At 44.5% G+C, this 18,824-nt stretch overlaps 1 protein-coding gene across 4 annotated transcripts in view; it reads left to right on the top strand.

The window, feature by feature from the left end:
- cdh13 (cadherin 13, H-cadherin (heart)) overlaps positions 1-17,401 on the top strand; it is a 310,128-nt gene extending 292,727 nt beyond the window's left edge. For 2 of the 4 annotated variants that reach the window (XM_032582639.1, XM_032582666.1), the window contains one exon: positions 4,785-6,122. In XM_032582639.1, coding sequence (XP_032438530.1) covers positions 4,785-4,792 — 8 coding nt within the window. In that variant the 3' untranslated portion in view covers positions 4,793-6,122. Of the gene's footprint in view, positions 1-4,784; positions 6,123-15,946 lie in introns of those variants that run through there. The other 2 variants (XR_004341798.1, XM_032582655.1) reach the window with 2 other exon arrangements.
- Positions 17,402-18,824: the final 1,423 nt, after the last annotated feature.

Genomic DNA, 18,824 nt, shown 5'->3' on the forward strand with positions numbered 1-18,824 from the left:
CGAGGTGCTAATGATGCAGCCGCTCAACGCCGAATAACAAACCTCAAACCACAAGTCTAAAAATAATGCAACGCAGAGAAAATTTAAAAGGTGACAAAATGCAGCCGAAGAAAATTCACTTTGGAAAAATCAAAGTTCATTTGAACATTTTTAACTTTTCATTCTCATGTTAAAAGTCTTTTTTCCATGATTGCATGTGAATGCATCACCATCTAAATCTATCTGCAACAAGATCAGGGGATAAAGCAGCCGTAGCTCAATGCTCGGTTGCCATGGTTACGCTCAGTAACGGGGAAAACCTCAACATCAGGTCCATTTCTGCTTTAATAACCAAACAGCTCAGTAAATAAAAACTGCTGCGATTTTCTGCCACCAGTAAAACGAGTCAAACTTTCCAGATCAGCTGCAATTATTAACAACAACTAATTTACATATAATTTATACAGAAATGGGTTCAGCAGAACCTTTCCGTCTGAAACTGAATCAGAAACGTTCACCGTTTTCCAAAATATTTGATTAATGATCAATATTGATCTGATCTCCTTTCAGTTCTATTGGTTCTGAAACATTTACTTATTTCACTTATTTCCAGAAAAATTAACAGTAAAAGTTAAAATTTATAAAGCAAAATGTTCTTGATTTATCAAGAAAACAAACTTCTGGTTGTGTCTCAGCTCCGTCTTTACAAACCTCCAGTTGGTCCAGACGGCCGTTGGTACTGAGCCTGGTCCTGGTCCTGGTCCTGGTTCTGGTTCTGGTCCTGGTTCTGGTCATGGTTCTGGTTCTGGTCCTGGTTCTGGTCCTGGTCCTGGTCCTGTTCTGATCCTGGTTCTGGTTCTGGTCCTGGTTCTGGTTCTGGTCCTGGTCCTGGTCCTGGTCCTGGTTCTGGTCCTGGTCCTGGTCCTGGTCCTGGTTCTGGTTCTGGTCCTGGTTCTGGTCCTGGTCCTGGTTCTGGTTCTGGTCCTGGTCCTGGTTCTGGTCCTGGTTCTGGTTCTGGTCCTGGTCCTGGTCCTGGTTCTGGTCCTGGTCCTGGTCCTGGTCCTGGTTCTGGTCCTGGTTCTGGTTCTGGTCCTGGTTCTGGTCCTGGTCCTGGTTCTGGTCCTGGTTCTGGTCCTGGTTCTGGTCCTGGTCCTGGTTCTGGTTCTGGTCCTGGTCCTGGTTCTGGTTCTGGTTCTGGTGGATTGTTAAGTCAATGATATAAGTGATGGTGTGCTGTCGCCCCCTGCTGGTCAGGAGAGTGAGCGACTCGACGCTCTGCTGGGTTTCCTTAGAAACTTTTAAAACTAATTTAATAATAAACTGAACTTAAAGCTCCGATTGGACTAATTGGGCTCGTTGTGAAAATGACGCCATAGAAATAAACTGAATTGTAGTTTTTACTCTCCAGCAGAATCGGCTAATAAACATGTAATAAACATGTAATAAACATGTAAAGTCAGTTGAGTTTAGACCTTATGAAATGGAGCTCAGTGTCGGTGTGAGGCTCGGTTCTGCCTCCCATCATTACAAATAAAAACTTATCTGCGTTATGCACAAACCCGACTCTGCATTTTGTTCAGCTGAAAGCAGCAAACTGGGTCTTGATGGTTCTGTAGGATGTGTGAACAGAACCAGCTCCTGGTTCCTGAACTCCAGCAGCTTGTAGAACTCGTTCATTATTACCCTGCCAGCTGCTAATTAACTCTCATTAGATTCAGCTTTGGGCTGGCGGAGTGGCTCTGATTGGTCTTCATGCCGCAGCGCCTAATCAGCCGTCAGCCCGGTTTCAGATTCCAGAGGAGCAGAAACGCTTTCTGTTCCAGACACCGTCCTGATTTCCAGCCGCTTCGCATTTCAGGCGTAAAGCCGCCATTTTTACCTGGAGAGAGCTGCAGGTGGAGGAGCCTGGAGCGGCCTGGTCTGGGTCCAGCATGGTTCAAAGCCAGTGGGAGTTTGGTTTTCACCCACTGTGGAAAACCTGATGGCTGCTTGTCAACTGAGCGACTTTGTTGCTGTTCAGCATATTTTTCACAAATAACAGCAACTAGTGACTTTTTTCCAGCTATTGGAGATTTTTACCCAGCAGTCACACTGCAACAACTGAGCAACTCACTGCTCCCGACTCGCCACCAGGGGGCGTCTGAGTGACATGGCTTTAAACCAACCAGTAGGAAAATTCAACTGCAGTAGCCACACTTCAGCCCGTAGAGGGCAGCACTGACACAGTTCTAGGCTAAATATTCTACAAATTTGCACAGAAATGTCTAAATTTGTAGGATTGTTGCTAAGCAGATCGTCTGATTAAGAGGAGCTGCTCTCTATTTACCGATAGAGTAAATATCGGTAAATATTTACCGCTCTTCACTCTAACCCTTAAAGCTGAGGTATAACTTTTATCATAAATACCTTTTTACATATTGGTGGAAACTGTCACCATGTGAGAAGATTGAGTTCCTCTGTTTTCTCTCAGTGCTAACTAGAAACAACCAATCAGAGCCAGGAGGCGGGGCTTAGCGCTGTCAATCACAAGCTTGTCTGTCAGGTTGATTCAGTCGGCAACAGGTTGATTCTGTCGGCAACAGGTTGATTCAGTCGGCAACAGGTTGATTCTGCTGCTTTAATGAAGAGAATCGTTCGTTGCTCGTCTCAGATAAAGTGATAAACTCTTCCTCTTCCTCTTCCTCCGTTCCTGTGAATCCTGTTGAAGCTGCTCTGAATCGATTCTCGTCTTCATGTCAGGAGCTTCAGTTTCCATCCAGAGGAAGCGTTACCTCTTTTCTCTCCAGCTCTTCCTGTGAGGTGCAGCGTTCCTGCCGGGAAAACCCGATACTTTGAGTTTCCTCAGAGCTGGAAAGGGAACCAGAAGGAAAAACGTCTGTAAAATAAAAACGGTCGGCTCCTCTGTTCTGAGCCGTTCTGCTTCGACCGCCTCACGGTTTTTCATCCGTTTGGTTTCAGTGTCTGCTGGACGAGGCTGAAATATTCTAGTTTCATAAATGCTGTGGGAGGAAATGAAACTCTGTGGGATTCTCAGTAGAACATGGATGAGATAAAGAAAAGTTTCCTCATTAAATGTTAGATCTTAACATCAGACGCTGTTTGACAGTGAAACCAGAACGGATTTGATCCGCCAGCGTTTTAACTTCCACTTTAAAAAAAACTGATTTAAAATGTAATACCTGGAGATAAATTTATTTAAAATGTAATTTATTACCTGGAGACGACTGAAAACATTAAACACAAGGAACATTTTATCAGCAAATATTCAACTTTACCTTTAAATCGACTCATTAGCATATTTATCTGATGGCAGAGAAGAAATTTACATGAAGAACCTGGAAATCCTTTCAGTTTCATCCTCACACACACACAAACACACACCCCCACACACAAACACACCCCAACACACACACACACCAACACACACACACACACCCACCCCCACAAACACACGCACACAGAAACACACACACACACACCCCAACACACACACACACACACACACACACACAAACACACAGAAACACACACAAACACACCCCCACACACACCCCAACACACCCACACAGAAACACACACACACAAACACACACACACTTATGCATCACGAGTAAAAAACTTTAAATTATATAAACACTGAACAAATAACCTTTTCCAACAGGTTTAATACTCTAAACTCTGAAATCGTTCCGTTTTAATCATCAGTTTGCAGAAACTGGCCTGTGAACCTGCAGCTGAAGATCGTTACTAAAAGACGAGCGTGGCGCCGCCCTTCACCTCAAACCCGGATCATAAAAGAGACAGAAGAGCAAACAGATTAGAAGAAGAGTTCAGTGATGTCATCGCTGCATCCAGCCAATCAGTAGAATCTCATTTCCTGCTGTGAATTTAGCTGCAGCGTCGCATTTTCACCAACCTGCTGCAGGCGGAGACACAAACTGCTGCTTCCTGTTTGGTTTCTGTGGAATGGGGGTTATGTGGATTACCTCTGAGCACTCAGTGTTTTACCTGAGTTTGGAGAAGCTGCTGCTTGGAGGTGAGCTAACTTACAGCGTTTCAAAACTAGTTACCATGGAAACATAGCGAGCGTTAATGCCACATGATTTTAATGTTTCCCAGTTATCTGCCTGAAGATAATCAGAGATTTTCCTGCTGTGTGTTCAGAATGATCGGATCCAGTCGGGTCATCAGGACCGCTCCCATCTAAAATCTGGGATTTTCAACATGTTGGATCATCTTGGCCACATATTTCAGTCGGCCATGTTTGTTTACTCTGAACTCACGATTTTCCGTCTGACGTCTGAATGTTGCTGAGTGGAATCGGATTGTGATGCTGCCGGCTCAACGCCGCTCCACCATGTGTGGGTGTGTGTGTGTGTATGGGGTGGTTCTGCGTGTGTGTGGGGGTGTGTGTGGGTGTGTGTGTGTGTGTATGGGGTGGTTCTCAGGTCTTGTAAATTTTAAATCTCACCATGTGACACAAGAATTAAATCAGAACTTCCAGACCCAGAAGTGAAGTTTCACTGAAGTTGTTTGCAGCATTGATTATTGATTTCTTTCTCACCTGTTCAGTCTGACAGGTGAATTTCTGATTCTCCAAACTGAGATCCGTCTGACTGCAGGTTAGATACTGACAGCTCTGAACTACTCAACAGAACCTCATCAGTACCGGGGAAAATCATGAACGGATCCAGGTGAACTAGATTCTTCTTTGTGATATTCACTCTTGTTCTTCTTGTTTCCCCCTCCCATCTCCCCCTGCCCCTCCCCTGACCCTTGACCCCTGACCCTTGACCCCGCTCCAGGCCTGTAAGTCCTGCTGAAACCTCTCATTGTCCTTTTCGCACCACTGAGAAGCAACGCCGAATCTCCCCACGCGCCTGGGATTAGGAGAAGAAGAAGAAATCTTCTCACCTCGACAAAATCCAACAAGCAAATCTAGAACTTTCTCCCTGGGACAGAACCGCCGCCTGTCAGCCATGTTTGTTTTTAAATCACTTCCTGTTTTCCTGCTGGCCCTCTTCATTCTTCCGCTCCATCTTCACCTCTCTGATCTTGCGTTCCTATTCTTTCTTTTCTCTCTCTCTCTCCATCCATCATTGATTATTGATTTCTGTCCCAGCCTCCCCTCACCCCTCCGTTTCAGAGCTAGGAATGTAGCGGTGTTAGCGGTGTTAGCATCGCGCCACATCCTGAAGGAACATTAATACAGATATTGAGCGAAAAAAGCAGATCAACTCCTGATGAAGCAGAAACCTGCTCTCCCCGTCGTCATGGCTACCTCTTTTACTGTAACCCCACGAAGACTGCCTGGCTGTGTTAGCGTCTCCCACCCATCCGTCCATCCGTCCGTTGACCTGCGTGTCCGTCCGCCCGCCGCCGGCCCAGTGAACTCTGCAGCCCGTCTGGTCGGCGGGGAGCGGCGGTTTTTTTCTCCTCGTCGGAGCGTGTTTGATGGTTTGGTCTCGTCTCAGAGGACTGAAGCGTTTTACTTTGTCTGCCGTCTGTTGGTGGTTGTGGCTTTTTTAGGACGAGGTTGTAGCCATAAGCCTTCAAAATAAGAGACTCTGGAGTCGTTTCCTCATTTTGCTTCTGTTCTTATCACATTAGTTATCATGGAGTGGAAAACAGTAAATCTTTACAGTAATGGTGTAAACCTGAAAAAAAGTACTATTATATAAATATTTTATTTTTTACCATTGTATAAATATACAGTATTGATTAACTTATGTAGTTTGATTGCAAGTCTTTCATAGTAAGTCTGTTTTAAAAGAGGAAATCATCTTTTCTGTGAATTTAGAGGCTATTGTTGTGTTCACTATTTTACTGTAACATCTTTGGTTTCTGATTGTTTTCCTTTTTAAATTGTGATTAATTTTGCACAATCAGGAGTGAAGTTTGTTTGACTGCAGCTGTTTGGGTTCGGTTCGTCCTCCCGCCTCTCTGTCCAGCTCTCATTTCCAGTCAGAAGAAGAAAAACAAAGACTTGGTGGATCGTTTTGCTTTTTATCTTCGCGCTCATCGGAGAAACGTAGCGTGTGCGTTCGTCTGGAAGACCAACTTAAACAAAAAAGGACATTTTGAATGAGTTCTGTCTGTCTTTTGCACTAATTTAATAAAGCCGTTACTGAAAGTTCCCATGATGCTTTAGGTCTTTGCTCTCCTGTATTTTGTACATATCTTTGTTTTCTGTTTTTTTCTGAAGCAGCCGGCGCGGCGACCGAGCGCTCCAGCTGCAGGTTTGTACATTTTTGATTATTGAAAAAGATTTAATTTAATAAACCACACAGCTGATGAGTTATAAAAAACAAACTGCAGAATTAATCCTGCAAGAATTTTTTTTTTTGAAAAATTCAAATTAGATTCCACAAAAGATTTAAGAATTTATTTCTGTAATTCATTAAAAGAAATATTGAACTTTTGAAGAGAATCAAAGGGAAATGCTGCAGTTAAATTCATAGGAGCAAAATGACGTCATGCAGGAGGAAACGATTTGAACTTTTCCACCGAGTCGTGTTGCCTTGAAGAATCAGGAGATAAAACTGAAAGTTTCAGAAATTTACATACAAATAAAATCATTTTCCACTTTTTGAATATGAGAGAAGTGAAGCTGAGCAGGAAGAGCCCCAGGAGCAAAAAGAAAGTTTTTATTGAATATTAACAATGGATGTGTTGCATATTGTTCTGTTTTTGGAGCCATGAATAAAGTTCAGGTTCTGGTCATGGATGTTGTCATGTTAGTATGGACCAGAACCTCTGGAGCGGTTCTGATACGTTGTGGTACTGAGGCGGTTCTGGACTGGAAGAAGTTGTTTGCCCTTTCTGCTGGCGGGGTGTTCCTAATAAAGTGGCCGGTTTTGACCTCCTGAGTGAGCGGCGGTCCGCCCCCTGCAGGAATCATCCAGGAGGAGAAAGCTCTGAGTGGTGCTCCAGAGGTCACGCACTTTGACCTTTCCCCCCTTCCGCTGGAACAAAACGCCGCTCCCTGAATTGCTCCTGATCGTGGCGCGCAGAGCGTTGGCTGAACGCTGCAGACGGTTTTAACAGACATGATGGCCTCAGCGGGGCACAGGGGCATCATGGGAGTTTCAGTTTTCAACGTATTTAATGTCATCTAAATGTTTTACAGGGAGTTTTTATGTGTGTGTGTGTGTGTGTGCGTGTGTGTGTGTGTGTGTGTGTGCTCTGATTTGAATATCATATAAAATATGAACGTAATCTTTGACTTGATTTAACTTGTCCATCTCTGGGTTTATCAGGTTTGCAGTAACTCAAGCAATAATTCATATGAATCTCCTGAACTGCTCCAAGAAATATTCCAGACAAACAGCAGGACAAACAGGAATTTAATGATTTCACATTTTACTAAAAATAAAATAGTAAAGCAAGAAAATGGATGTTTAGTGTCTGGTTGGCTTTAGATGTTCTTTTATTTCTGTTTTGCTAATTAAACCTGAACTCTTTCTAACTCTTTCATCGATGAAAACCATAAAGTCTGGAGGAACCTGAAATCCTGCGTCCACTAATTCCCACTCAGACTCAGTTATTCTGTCCTAAATGATGGTTTTGCTCCCATTAACACCTGATCCAGTTCAGCTCATTATCACTTTCCCTCTCATTCAGAAAAGGTAATGTTGCTATAAACTGAGACTGAAGCTGAACAGAGATTTTTACTCTGAGTCAAAATGTTGGAGCAGATCCAGGAAGTTTCTCTTCTTCATCTCTCAGCAGGCGGATGTTAGCGTTAGCGTTAGCATCGCCGCTAACCAGGGTTACAATCATTTAGAGAGTTTGTGTCTGATTCAGTTTCTTTTTAGAACGGATCTGCTAGTTTTTATTAGTTAAATATTGTTTGGTTTTTATTAGTTAAATATTGTTTAGTTTTTATTTGTTAAATATTGTTTAGTTTTTATTAGTTTTTCCATCCATCCATCCATCCATCCATCTTCTTCCGCTTATCCGAGGTCGGGTCGCGGGGGTAGCAGCCTCAGAAGGGAGGCCCAGACTTCCCTCTCCCCGGCCACTTCTTCCAGCTCTTCCAGGGGAATCCCGAGGCGTTCCCAGGCCAGCCGAGAGACATAGTCCCTCCAGCGTGTCCTGGGTCTTCCCCGGGGCCTCCTCCCGGTGGGACGTGCCCGGAACACCTCACCAGGGAGGCGTCCAGGAGGCCTCCTGACCAGATGCCCGAGCCACCTCAACTGGCTCCTCTCGATGTGAAGGAGCAGCGGCTCTACTCTGAGTCCCTCCCGGATGACTGAGCTTCTCACCCTATCTCTAAGGGAGAGCCCAGCCACCCTATGGAGAAAACCCATTTCGGCCGCTTGTATCCGCGATCTCGTTCTTTCGGTCATGACCCAAAGCTCATGACCATAGATGAGGGTGGGAACGTAGATTGACCGGTAAATCGAGAGCTTCGCTTTTTGGCTCAGCTCTCTCTTCACCACGACGGACCAGTACAGCGCCCGCTTAACGGCAGACGCTGCGCCAATCTGCCTGTCAACCTCCCGCTCCCTTCTTCCCCCATTCGTGAACAAGATCCCGAGATACTTGAACTCCTCCACTTGGGGCAGGACACCCCCCCTGACCCGGAGAAGGCACTCTCCCCTTTTCCGGCTCAAGACCATGGCCTCGGATTTGGAGGCACTGATCTCCATCCCGGCCGCTTCACACTCGGCTGCGAACCGCTCCAGCGAGAGCTGCAGATCACGACCTGATGAAGCCAGAAGGACCACATCGTCTGCGAAAAGCAGAGATGAGACCCTAAGGCCACTAAATCGGATCCCCTCAACACCTTGGCTGTGCCTAGAAATTCTGTCCATGAAAGTAATGAACAGAATCGGTGACAAAAGGCAGCCCTGGCAGAGTCCAACTCTCACCGGAAACGAGCCCGACTTACTGCTGGCAATGCGGACCAGACTCTGACACCGGTCATACAGGGACCCGACAGCCCGTATCAAAGGGCCCGGTTCCCCATACTCCCGGAGAAGCCCTCACAGGGCTCCCCGAGGGACACGGTCGAACGCCTTCTCCAAGTCCACAAAACACATGTAGACTGGTTGGGCGAACTCCCATGCACCCTCCAGGACCCTGCCGAGGGTGTAGAGCTGGTCCAGTGTTCCACAACCAGGACGAAAACCACACTGCTCTTCCTGAATCCGAGGTTCAACTATCCGACGGACCCTCCTCTCCAGGACCCCTGAATAGACCTTGCCAGGGAGGCTTAAGAGTGTGACCCCTCTATAATTAGAGCACACCCTCTGGTCCCCCTTTTTGAACAGGGGGACCACCACCCCAGTCTGCCAATCCAGGGGAACTGCCCCCGATGTCCATGTGATATTGCAGAGTCGCGTCAGCCAACACAACCCTACAACATCCAGAGCCTTAAGGAACTCCGGGCGGATCTCATCCACCCCCGGGGCCCTGCCACCGAGGAGCTTCTCAACCACCTCGGCGACCTCGTCCCCAGAGATTGGAGAGCCCAACCCAGAGTCCCCAGGCTCAGCTTCATCAATGGAAGGCATGTTGGTGGGATTGAGGAGGTCTTCGAAGTACTCTGCCCACCGGCCCACAACGTCCCGAGTAGAGGTCAGCAGCACACCATCCCCACTATAAACAGTGTTGATGCTGTACTGCTTCCCCCCCCCCGAGATGCCGGATGGTGGACCAGAATCGCCTCGAAGCCGTACGGAAGTCTTTCTCCATGGCCTCTCCAAACTCCTCCCACGCCCGAGTTTTTGCCTCAGCAACCACCCGAGCCGCATGCCGCTTCGCCTGCCGGTACCCATCAGCTGCTTCTGGAGTCCCACAGGCCAAAAAGGCCCGGTAGGACTCCTTCTTCAGCCTGACGGCATCCCTCACCGAAGGTGTCCACCAACGGGTTCGAGGGTTGCCGCCGCGACAGGCACCGAACAACCTTGCGGCCACAGCTCCGATCGGCCGCCTCGACAATGGAGGCACGGAACATGGTCCACTCAGACTCCATGTCCCCCACCTCCCCCGGGACATGTTCGAAGTTTTGCCGGAGATGGGAGTTAAAGCTCCGTCTCACAGGGGATTCCGCCAGACGTTCCCAGCAGACCCTCACAACACGTTTGGGCCTGCCAGGCCTGACCGGCTTCCTCCCCCACCACCGGAGCCAACTCACCACCAGGTAGTGGTCAGTGGACAGCTCCGCACCTCTCTTCACCCGAGTGTCCAAGACATACGGCCGCAGATCCGATGAAACGACGACAAAGTCGATCATCGAACTGCGGCCTAGGGTGTCCTGGTGCCAAGTGCACATATGGACACCCTTATGCTTAAACATGGTGTTCGTTATGGACAATCCATGATGAGCACAGAAGTCCAACAACAGAACACCGCTCGAGTTCAGATCGAGCGGACTGTTCCTCCCAACCACGCCCCTCCAGGTCTCACTGTCATTGCCCACGTGAGCGTTGAAGTCCCCCAGCAGAACAAGGGAGTCCCCAGGAGGAGCACTCTCCAGTACCCCCTCTAAGGACTCCAAAAAGGGTGGGTAATCTGAACTGTCGTTCGGCCCGTAAGCACAAACGACAGTCAGGACCCGTCCCCCCACCTGTAGGTGGAGGGAGGCTACCCTCTCGTTCACCGGGGTAAACCCCAACGTACAGGCGCCGAGATGGGGAGCAACAAGTATGCCCACTCCTGCCCGACGCCTCTCACCTTGGGCAACTCCAGAGTGGAAGTATGTCCAGCCCCTCTCAAGGAGGCTGGTTCCAGAACCAGAGCCATGCGTCGAGGTGAGACCGACTATTTCTAGCCGGAACCTCTCGACCTCACACACTAGCTCCGGCTCCTTCCCCACCAGAGAGGTGACATTCCACATCCCGAGAGCTTCTGCAACCGAGGATCGGACCGCCAGGGTCCCCTCCCTCTGCCGCCACCCATCACACACTGCACCCGACCCCTTTGGCCCCTCCCACGGGTGGTGGGCCCATGGGAGGGGGGACCCATGTTTCCTCTTCGGGCTGAGCCCGGCCGGGCTCCATGGGTAAAAGCCCGGCCACCAGGCGCTCGCCATCGTGCCCCCCCTCCAGGCCTGGCTCCAGAGTGGGGCCCCAGTGACCCGCGTCCGGGCGAGGGAACACCAAGTCCAAAGTTTTCCTTCATCATTGGGGTCTTCGGGCTGCGCTTTGTCTGGTCCCTCACCTAGGACCTGTCTGCCTTGGGTGACCCTACCAGGGGCATGAGGCCCCAGACAGCATAGCTCCTAGGATCATTGGGGCCCTCAAACCCCTCCACCACGATAAGGTGGCAGCCCAAGGAGAGGTTTATTAGTTTTTATTAATTATAATTGTAGTTTTAGCTTTTTCATACTTTGGATCATTTTTAGATGCAGAATTTGAAACGTTTAGAGTTTTGTATTGTGATACATTAACTGTAATAAATACTGAGCAGAAAAAAACATTTTTGAAAACTATTCAGTTATGGTTGAACCACCAGCTGATTGTGGCGTTCAGAGTGTCTGCTTGTGTTAAGAAAAAACAATTTGACATCAGTTCACAAAGCTAATAAATATATGAATAAACACAAAAACGAAGGATTTCTCCAACTTCAGGAGGTTTTACTTTCATAAACACATGATTTAGTTCCAGGTGGTTTTCCCCCATTAGTTACTGTTGTTATTTATTTCAGATCTAAATGAATGAATGTGTGTAAAGCTGCTGTTAGTTCATGTTCAGATTAGATCCATGTGAACATCAGGAAACGGAGCGACGCATCGCTGACCTTTGACCTCAGGATCAATTCTGTTTCATTTGCAGATCTTTTATCTGGAGGTTTAGTTTATTTAATAACTGCAGGTTGAGCATCTGTAGCTTCATCTGACTTATTATGTTCACTAGAAATCAGTTCACTTTGCACCAAAACTGAGAGGAAGGAGCCCAGCAGGCGATTCTGTCCCATTCATCCCCAACATGAAGGTTAATATTTCACTCAGTATTCTGAGATATCTGCAGATTTCAGGCCAGCAGTAATAAGATTTATTTCTGTTTCATGTAGCTGCAGTGAATCTGGGAGCAAATTATTCTCATCTGATCAAATGTTTACTTCATATCTGCATTTCTGATCCTTTCCTCAATATTTACTCCTCCATTTCCCTGCCGCTCCATCCTGTCCGGGGTCACCGGGGTCACCGTGAAGAACGGCGGCAGGCCGACCCGACCTGGACGGGTCCCAGCTGCTGGTTTCAGTTAGAAACCTTCTGATCAGCTGGAGTGTGACTGAATTAACTTGAAGTTTTTTCATTAATATTTGATTTTGCTTTTTCTGGCTGGAAGAAACTTTAACTGTGAGTTTATTTCTGACTCTGAGAATCTAAAGATTAGGGTGAGGGAAACTTGCCCCTCCAGCCTGAAAGATCACCAAAGAAAAATCTGAAATATCAGAAAAAACAAACAAAAAGGTTCAGGAGGGGCGTGCCGTGGTGGCGGAGGGGTTAGCGCGACCCACATTCAGGCAAAACGTGGCCTCGACGCGGCTGTCGCGGGTTCGACTCCCGGACCCGACGATGTTTACCGCATGTCTTCTCCCCTCTCCTTCCCCCTTTCCTCTCAGCCTACTTTGAAAAAGGGACACTAGAGCCCACAAAAGACCCCTTGTGGGGCGATAAAAAAAAAAAAAGGTTCAGGAGAAAAATCATAAATGCCCATAAAAAAGTGTATTCTTAAAATAAATCACCCAACGTGTTTGATTTCCTGTTTTAAGAAAATAAAACATGAGATTAAGACTTAGAGTCAGAGGTTCATCCAGTTTATTGATACAAAAGACCAAAAGATAGTTTTGCTGATTTATATCTAATATTTTCATCTCTTTATTCTTTGTTGCCTCAGAGATTTATGACTATTCTGCTTTGCATAAATGCTAAAAGGAAAAGATTCATCAGCATGAAAATAGTTTCCACTGCAGCCTGTTGGAAGAAGTTAAGATAAGAAGAATAAAAACAGTTTTTGTTGCTCAGCATTATTCTAATCTAATTATAAAGTGAAGTAGAAAGCAGCTTTCTGAACCATGTGGACTTTAATACTTTGTTTACTTTGATTATGCCGTTCTGTGATGGAAGATTTCATTTGGCTGTTTTTGTTTTTGTGCTGTTGGCTTCTGAATATTTTCTGCTCCAACATCGATAAAAGAACAATGTCATCATAAAAACATGGCAGATTTTTCAACTTTGCTGCTTTAAATTCCTTTTAGAGGATCAATTCCTGCGTTTTCAAAAAAACCTCAGATGCTTTGAAATAGAACAGATTTCTCAACTCTGCATATCAGTTCATGTACTTTAACCCGCTGATGGTTTTTTAATGTTGCCTCCAGTCAATAAACTCATGAAACACTTGAACAAAATCTCCTGCAGACAGACAGAACTTATGAACTTTGTGTTTTACAGATTTTTACCACAGAATATGAGAAATGTCAAGCTGAATATGGAGGGTTGTTCTGTTGTTTATGCCAAAACTCAAACGTCCCACAATGCTCCTCACCTTTACAGCGTCATCATTCAAGCATTTGGTTAAACCGTCTCAACCAAAGCCAGCAGCAGAGATGGACTCTGAGCTCCCTGGAGGAAAACCTGCCATGGACCTGAGCCATGCTAACTGTGCTAACTGCTAATGTATGATAATGAGTCAGTTATTACATCATCTCTATATGAATCAATTACAGTGAAGGAATTAGAGTCCCTGGTTTTAGCTCCCTGGCGCCGCCCTGAAGGAAAGTCTAAACCGTTTGTGTCCAGGATGTGTGGGGTCTGCAGAGATGTTAGTTGCAGATCCTCTGCTGCTAATGTGAGTTACTACTCAGAGCAGGAAGAATGGAAGAAGGTTCTAACATTGTTCTTGAATCTTTCTGCATTATTGTTCACAAATAAAAAAATCATCTGAGATGAGAACCAGCAGAATCCTGATTGGTCCAGCTCAACAGTAAACACTGAAACCGTTGATGATCTGATGCTGACGTCATTTCAGCTTCAGAAAATGGCAAATATAATAATATATTATATTATAATTATATCACTGCCTGTAAAACTTCATTTGGCTTCATCCAAAGGTTTTGTGTTATTTATTATGTTCAATAAAACTTTAATGGCTCAAAACGTTATTAATATAAACCATGTATTGGGTTCATCTAGTCTCAATAAAATCTGTTCAAGTGGAATTGATTTTTGTTATTACCTTTAAATAAAGTGCTCGGTCCTCTCTGGGCCGGTTTCTGGATGAACGACCTGGACCGGGTCAGGTTCTGATCCGGTTCTCTCGGTGATTGGGTCGCCGTTCCCAAGTACCAGCATAACGAACCTTCAGCTGTTTGGAACCAGCCGGGATGATTCCTCCTCAGCTGCAGCTGCAGCTGCTTCCTGTTCTGTTTTTAATTAAATACTGATATTTCCCTCAGCAGCCAGTCATGACATCATTTATAGTCTACATGTTTTACTGAATCTAGTTTTAGTTTGCTTATATTGTACTAATCCACATGAACAGATCCAGTTCATATCTGGTCATAAATGATCTAATCTGGTCCAGATTTAATCCAGATTACTCAGCTGCTGTCGGATGGATTCTCCAACTTTGACTTTAATGTTCATAGAAAAATAATGATCATTATGATAATAATGATCATTATTTTTAACTTTATCATAGCTTCACATTTAATGATATTTCATTCAAATCTAAATGTTAACTTTTTGCTCTGATGAACAGTCGATGTCTTCTATTAACACTTAGAAAGAGCTCAGTTATTTGATATAAAATATAGACACATGTTTATTGTGATTTATATTTCATTTATGGCAGCAGATGTTCAGAAATATGAGGTCAGATATTTCTAAACCATGCCGGCTTCAGCAGCAGGTCTGTTCGTAAAATACTCAATAATCTGTCAAATTAAAACATATATTTTAAAAAATAACCTAAATAAAACCAAGATCATGTAAATCAGATCAGGTAAAAAATTCTGTTGACACAGGAGGAGCAGGAAAAATAACCAAACGCAACCAGGCAATAATAAAAAATGTTAAAAGTTAAAAAACGTTCTGATCCGAAATGTTTCATTTTTTTAGTTTTCACTAAAATACAGATTAAAATGACTAATCCACACCAACAGATCCACAGATGATGAGTTGAATATTCAACACATCATCAGTATTTTCAGAATAAAAGTCAGTTTAATGAGTTGTGAATATTATTAATTCAGGTTAATCTGTTTTATTTCGCCAAAGCTACCTGAGCTCTTGACGTCACCAACGAGTAAAACTAAGATAATAAATGTTATTGATAGCAGTTTTCTTTAAGCTCCATCTGAACCTGAATCAGAAACGTTTTTGTTCCCAAGTTTCTTTTAAAACAGCTTCGTCTTCTCTTCCAGTTTGATGCAGAATCATCAGAATCTGGGAATTATCTCATTTTTCTGTCTTGGTTTTTGGCGCTGCGCTGCAGAAGTGTCTGCTAACGGCTCCTCCAGCAGAACCAAAGACAACATGACAATAACTCTGCATAAAGCCATAAGCGGCTTAGCAAACCGCCTTCCTGACACAAAACCTCAGGACTGGTCGTCACAATCCGTCCCTTCGTCTTCAGGCTTCCAGCTGAAGGTTCGGCTCTAAAGCCGAAGATTGGACAGGAAAATGTCTGCAGAGTTTATAATCTCTCTGGCTGCTTAAGTAAAGCTGGAGTCATTCTTATTCAACTTCATCACCTCTAATAACGGCGTACGCGTCTCCATGGCAACACACAACCGCAGGCGTTAAGATATGGACAATTTTAAAAAGAGCAGCAGAGGTACTAAAATCAACCAAGTTGATAAATAGTAAATAATAAGTTGATAATTAAGGCATTAAAATTTGTTTCAGTTCAATTCATAACATTTAAATTACTTAGAAATGTAATTTACATCAGTCAAAGAGTGTACTTTTAACAAACAGCATAAATTAAACTGAATATTTTCTTTCTTCCAGGCTAATTATTCCTCTGGTTGAACTGAATTTGTTGGAGCTGAAATGATCAGCGGATCATCCAGCGACACGAACCAGCAAAAAATCAAAGCAACTGGTGGGAAATGATCTGACAGCAAAACCAGTAAGTTCAGAAACGTTAACCAAGTTTTTCTTCATAACTGGCTGGAAACCAAACTCAGAAACAGCAAACAATTCAAATACTGGCTCAAAAACACACACAGAAACACAGATTATATGCTCTAACTGACTTCCATACCTCACAGAGACGAGAGCAGAACAGGAGAAAGTTTCATCATCATCATCATCATCATGCAGGTTATATGATGAACTCAGGCTCTTATATCAGTAGCTGCGTTTCCATTGACTGTAAATTTGCTCAAACTGGAATTCAAACTAAATTCTCTTAATGAAAACAAAAACTCTGAAAAGACTAAAGTTTTATTTTTACCGTGCTTCACTGATAGGGGGCAGTGCTGAGCTCCACAGACAGATGGGTGACAGAGAAGGAGAGGAGCATGGAGTCAGGTCATACAAGACTGAAAATCTAATAAAAGATAAGAAATCACACAACAAGACGTTTAAAGAAGATCAGATGTGACCTCATAATAAATATTTGTATTTTTCTTGCTGTCATTTTGTTGAATATTATGGAATTAATTAAAATATAATTAAAAGCTTTTAAATCAACTAAATGGAGAACCGGCTCAGTTTCTGCAACAACACGGAATAAAAAGTTTCTAAGCCCAAAACTGAAGGAGAAGCTCAAACCTGGAAAATGATTTATGGCTAAAAACCTCCTGGGAACATTTTTATTTTTAGCCTGATGCTGCTTTAGGCTCAGCGGTGGGGAGGGCCGAGCGTCTTCACGGCCGGTTTTATGACATTAAAGCCTCTCTGAGTTCAGGATGTGATGTTTTCTGATGCGTGGTTTTGTGCTGCAGACTTCCTGTCGCTGGCCAGACGCTGAGCCTCTGGTCGCAGCGTTCATACTCTGCTGAGGAGAAACATCTTTAGCGTTCCCAATCCCCCATGATGCATCAGGGCTGTGACGCTCAGACTGGAGCAGCAATATGTGAGATATGGATGAACATCTCTGCCCCAGGAGACTCTCAGGAGAGACATCCATCTCTCTGTCTGAAGGGCCACAGACACATGCAGGACTTCCTGCTGCTATATTAGCACTTTTATTAGAATCAGGTTTGGGACAGCAGAAACCCTCCGCAGTCATCCGTCTGAATGATCCGTCCTCTGCTCCTCCTCGGTGATGGATGGCGCGGCCCAGCAGGGAGCCTCGCAGTCCCTGCGATTGGTGCCGCTGCCTGTCTCAAGCCTCCTGAAGGAGCAGAGAACAGAACCACTCCGAACCCGGGCTCCATCATTCTCCTCCACCTCCCGCTCTGTCCTCACTTCCTCTCTGCTGAACATTCATTAAAACATCTAAACGGTTTGATCCGAGTCTCATGTCTGACTGGTGAGGAGTTAGTGGAAGCAGAGGAGCTCAGTTTGTAGCTTTCCTGTCACATTTAATGACCTCACAGGATGTTTTCTGATTTAAAGGTGACCTGTCAGGTGAGCACCGACCTGTCGGCTAAAAAACAGATTCTGCACAAACTCATTCATAGATCATCTAATTTCAGTTTGTCCAGTTCTGCCTATTTTCAGAATGAGCTGTTTTAGGGCTCTGTCTCTTTAAATCCAAATACTCTGCTGCTGGCCACGCCCCCAACTCCGTGTTTACACTCACACATGAAAATGAGCAATTATACATGTTTTGTTTGGAACTAATCAACTATTATAGAAAATCAACTTTTTTAGCTTTACATCCAGTTATTCCCTCATCATGAGCGACGGCCAACTCAGCTCCTTCAGACTAGCGGCAGCAAATCTCCTTCTCTTCTTCAGAGAGAAGCTCCAGCGTCACTTTGCAAAGTCAGATTTTATAACAACTGAAGGTTACAATAGTTACATAATTGTTGTAATCCCGCCCCTCTAGTGAGATATGAAGAGTGCAGGAAGCTGCAGTCAGATGAAACTCCATGAAGTTCAAACCCCAACGCCTCATCCAGCATCCTGTACGTCAACGCTGGAGAAGCAGCAGTTAGACACGAGTTGTGCTGCAGAGATCGGACGGCTTCGTACCGACGGAGGAACTAAAGAGGTGCTGAAATTATCAGCTGCTATATTCCTGTGATAAAAGGTTAGAGCGCTGCCAAATGAACAGGTTAAGCTGCTAGAGGTCAGAGGTCACGGCTCCATTCTTCTGTTTAATGTTTCCACTGATTGTTATGCAGATGCATCAATATTAAACCACTTTAAAACGTTTTAAAGTTCATAAATCTTCATGTTTGATCCAGATCTGTCTGCAGGATAAAATCTGTAATTTTAATAACATCTGGAAGAATAACTGTTAAAAACAAAACTGAGTTTAACAGTTTTAAGGAAGAAATAATAATAAGAGCTAATAATTGGTAGAATCAAGAATAATATAAATTAATCACTGAGATTTTAATATTTAATTCTTATTGAAAATTTATTTTTCTGACAGTTTCCAACAATAATTTAACAAATTAATTTAATTTACTAACAAAATATTTAGTTCATAAGTAAGTGTTTGATGTGAGTTAAACATTTAGATCACAAAATAAAAACACAGTTTGCTAATTAAATATTCCAAGCCAAGTATTTAACTAAATACTCTGTACTGTAACACTGCAGCAGGTCACAGTCCTTCCTGTTTTAAAGGAAACCAAAAGGCCTTGTTGCCATGGCGACATCCAGGACAAAGTGTGTGAGGGGACATCAGTCCGTCCATCGTCCTCCTAGAGGACACGTCTCAGGTTTTTAATCCTGGATTCTGCAGATTATTTTCTTTCTCTAC

The sequence above is a fragment of the Xiphophorus hellerii genome, chromosome 2 (assembly GCF_003331165.1).
Source record: "Xiphophorus hellerii strain 12219 chromosome 2, Xiphophorus_hellerii-4.1, whole genome shotgun sequence".
Taxonomy (NCBI): Eukaryota; Metazoa; Chordata; class Actinopteri; order Cyprinodontiformes; family Poeciliidae; genus Xiphophorus; species Xiphophorus hellerii.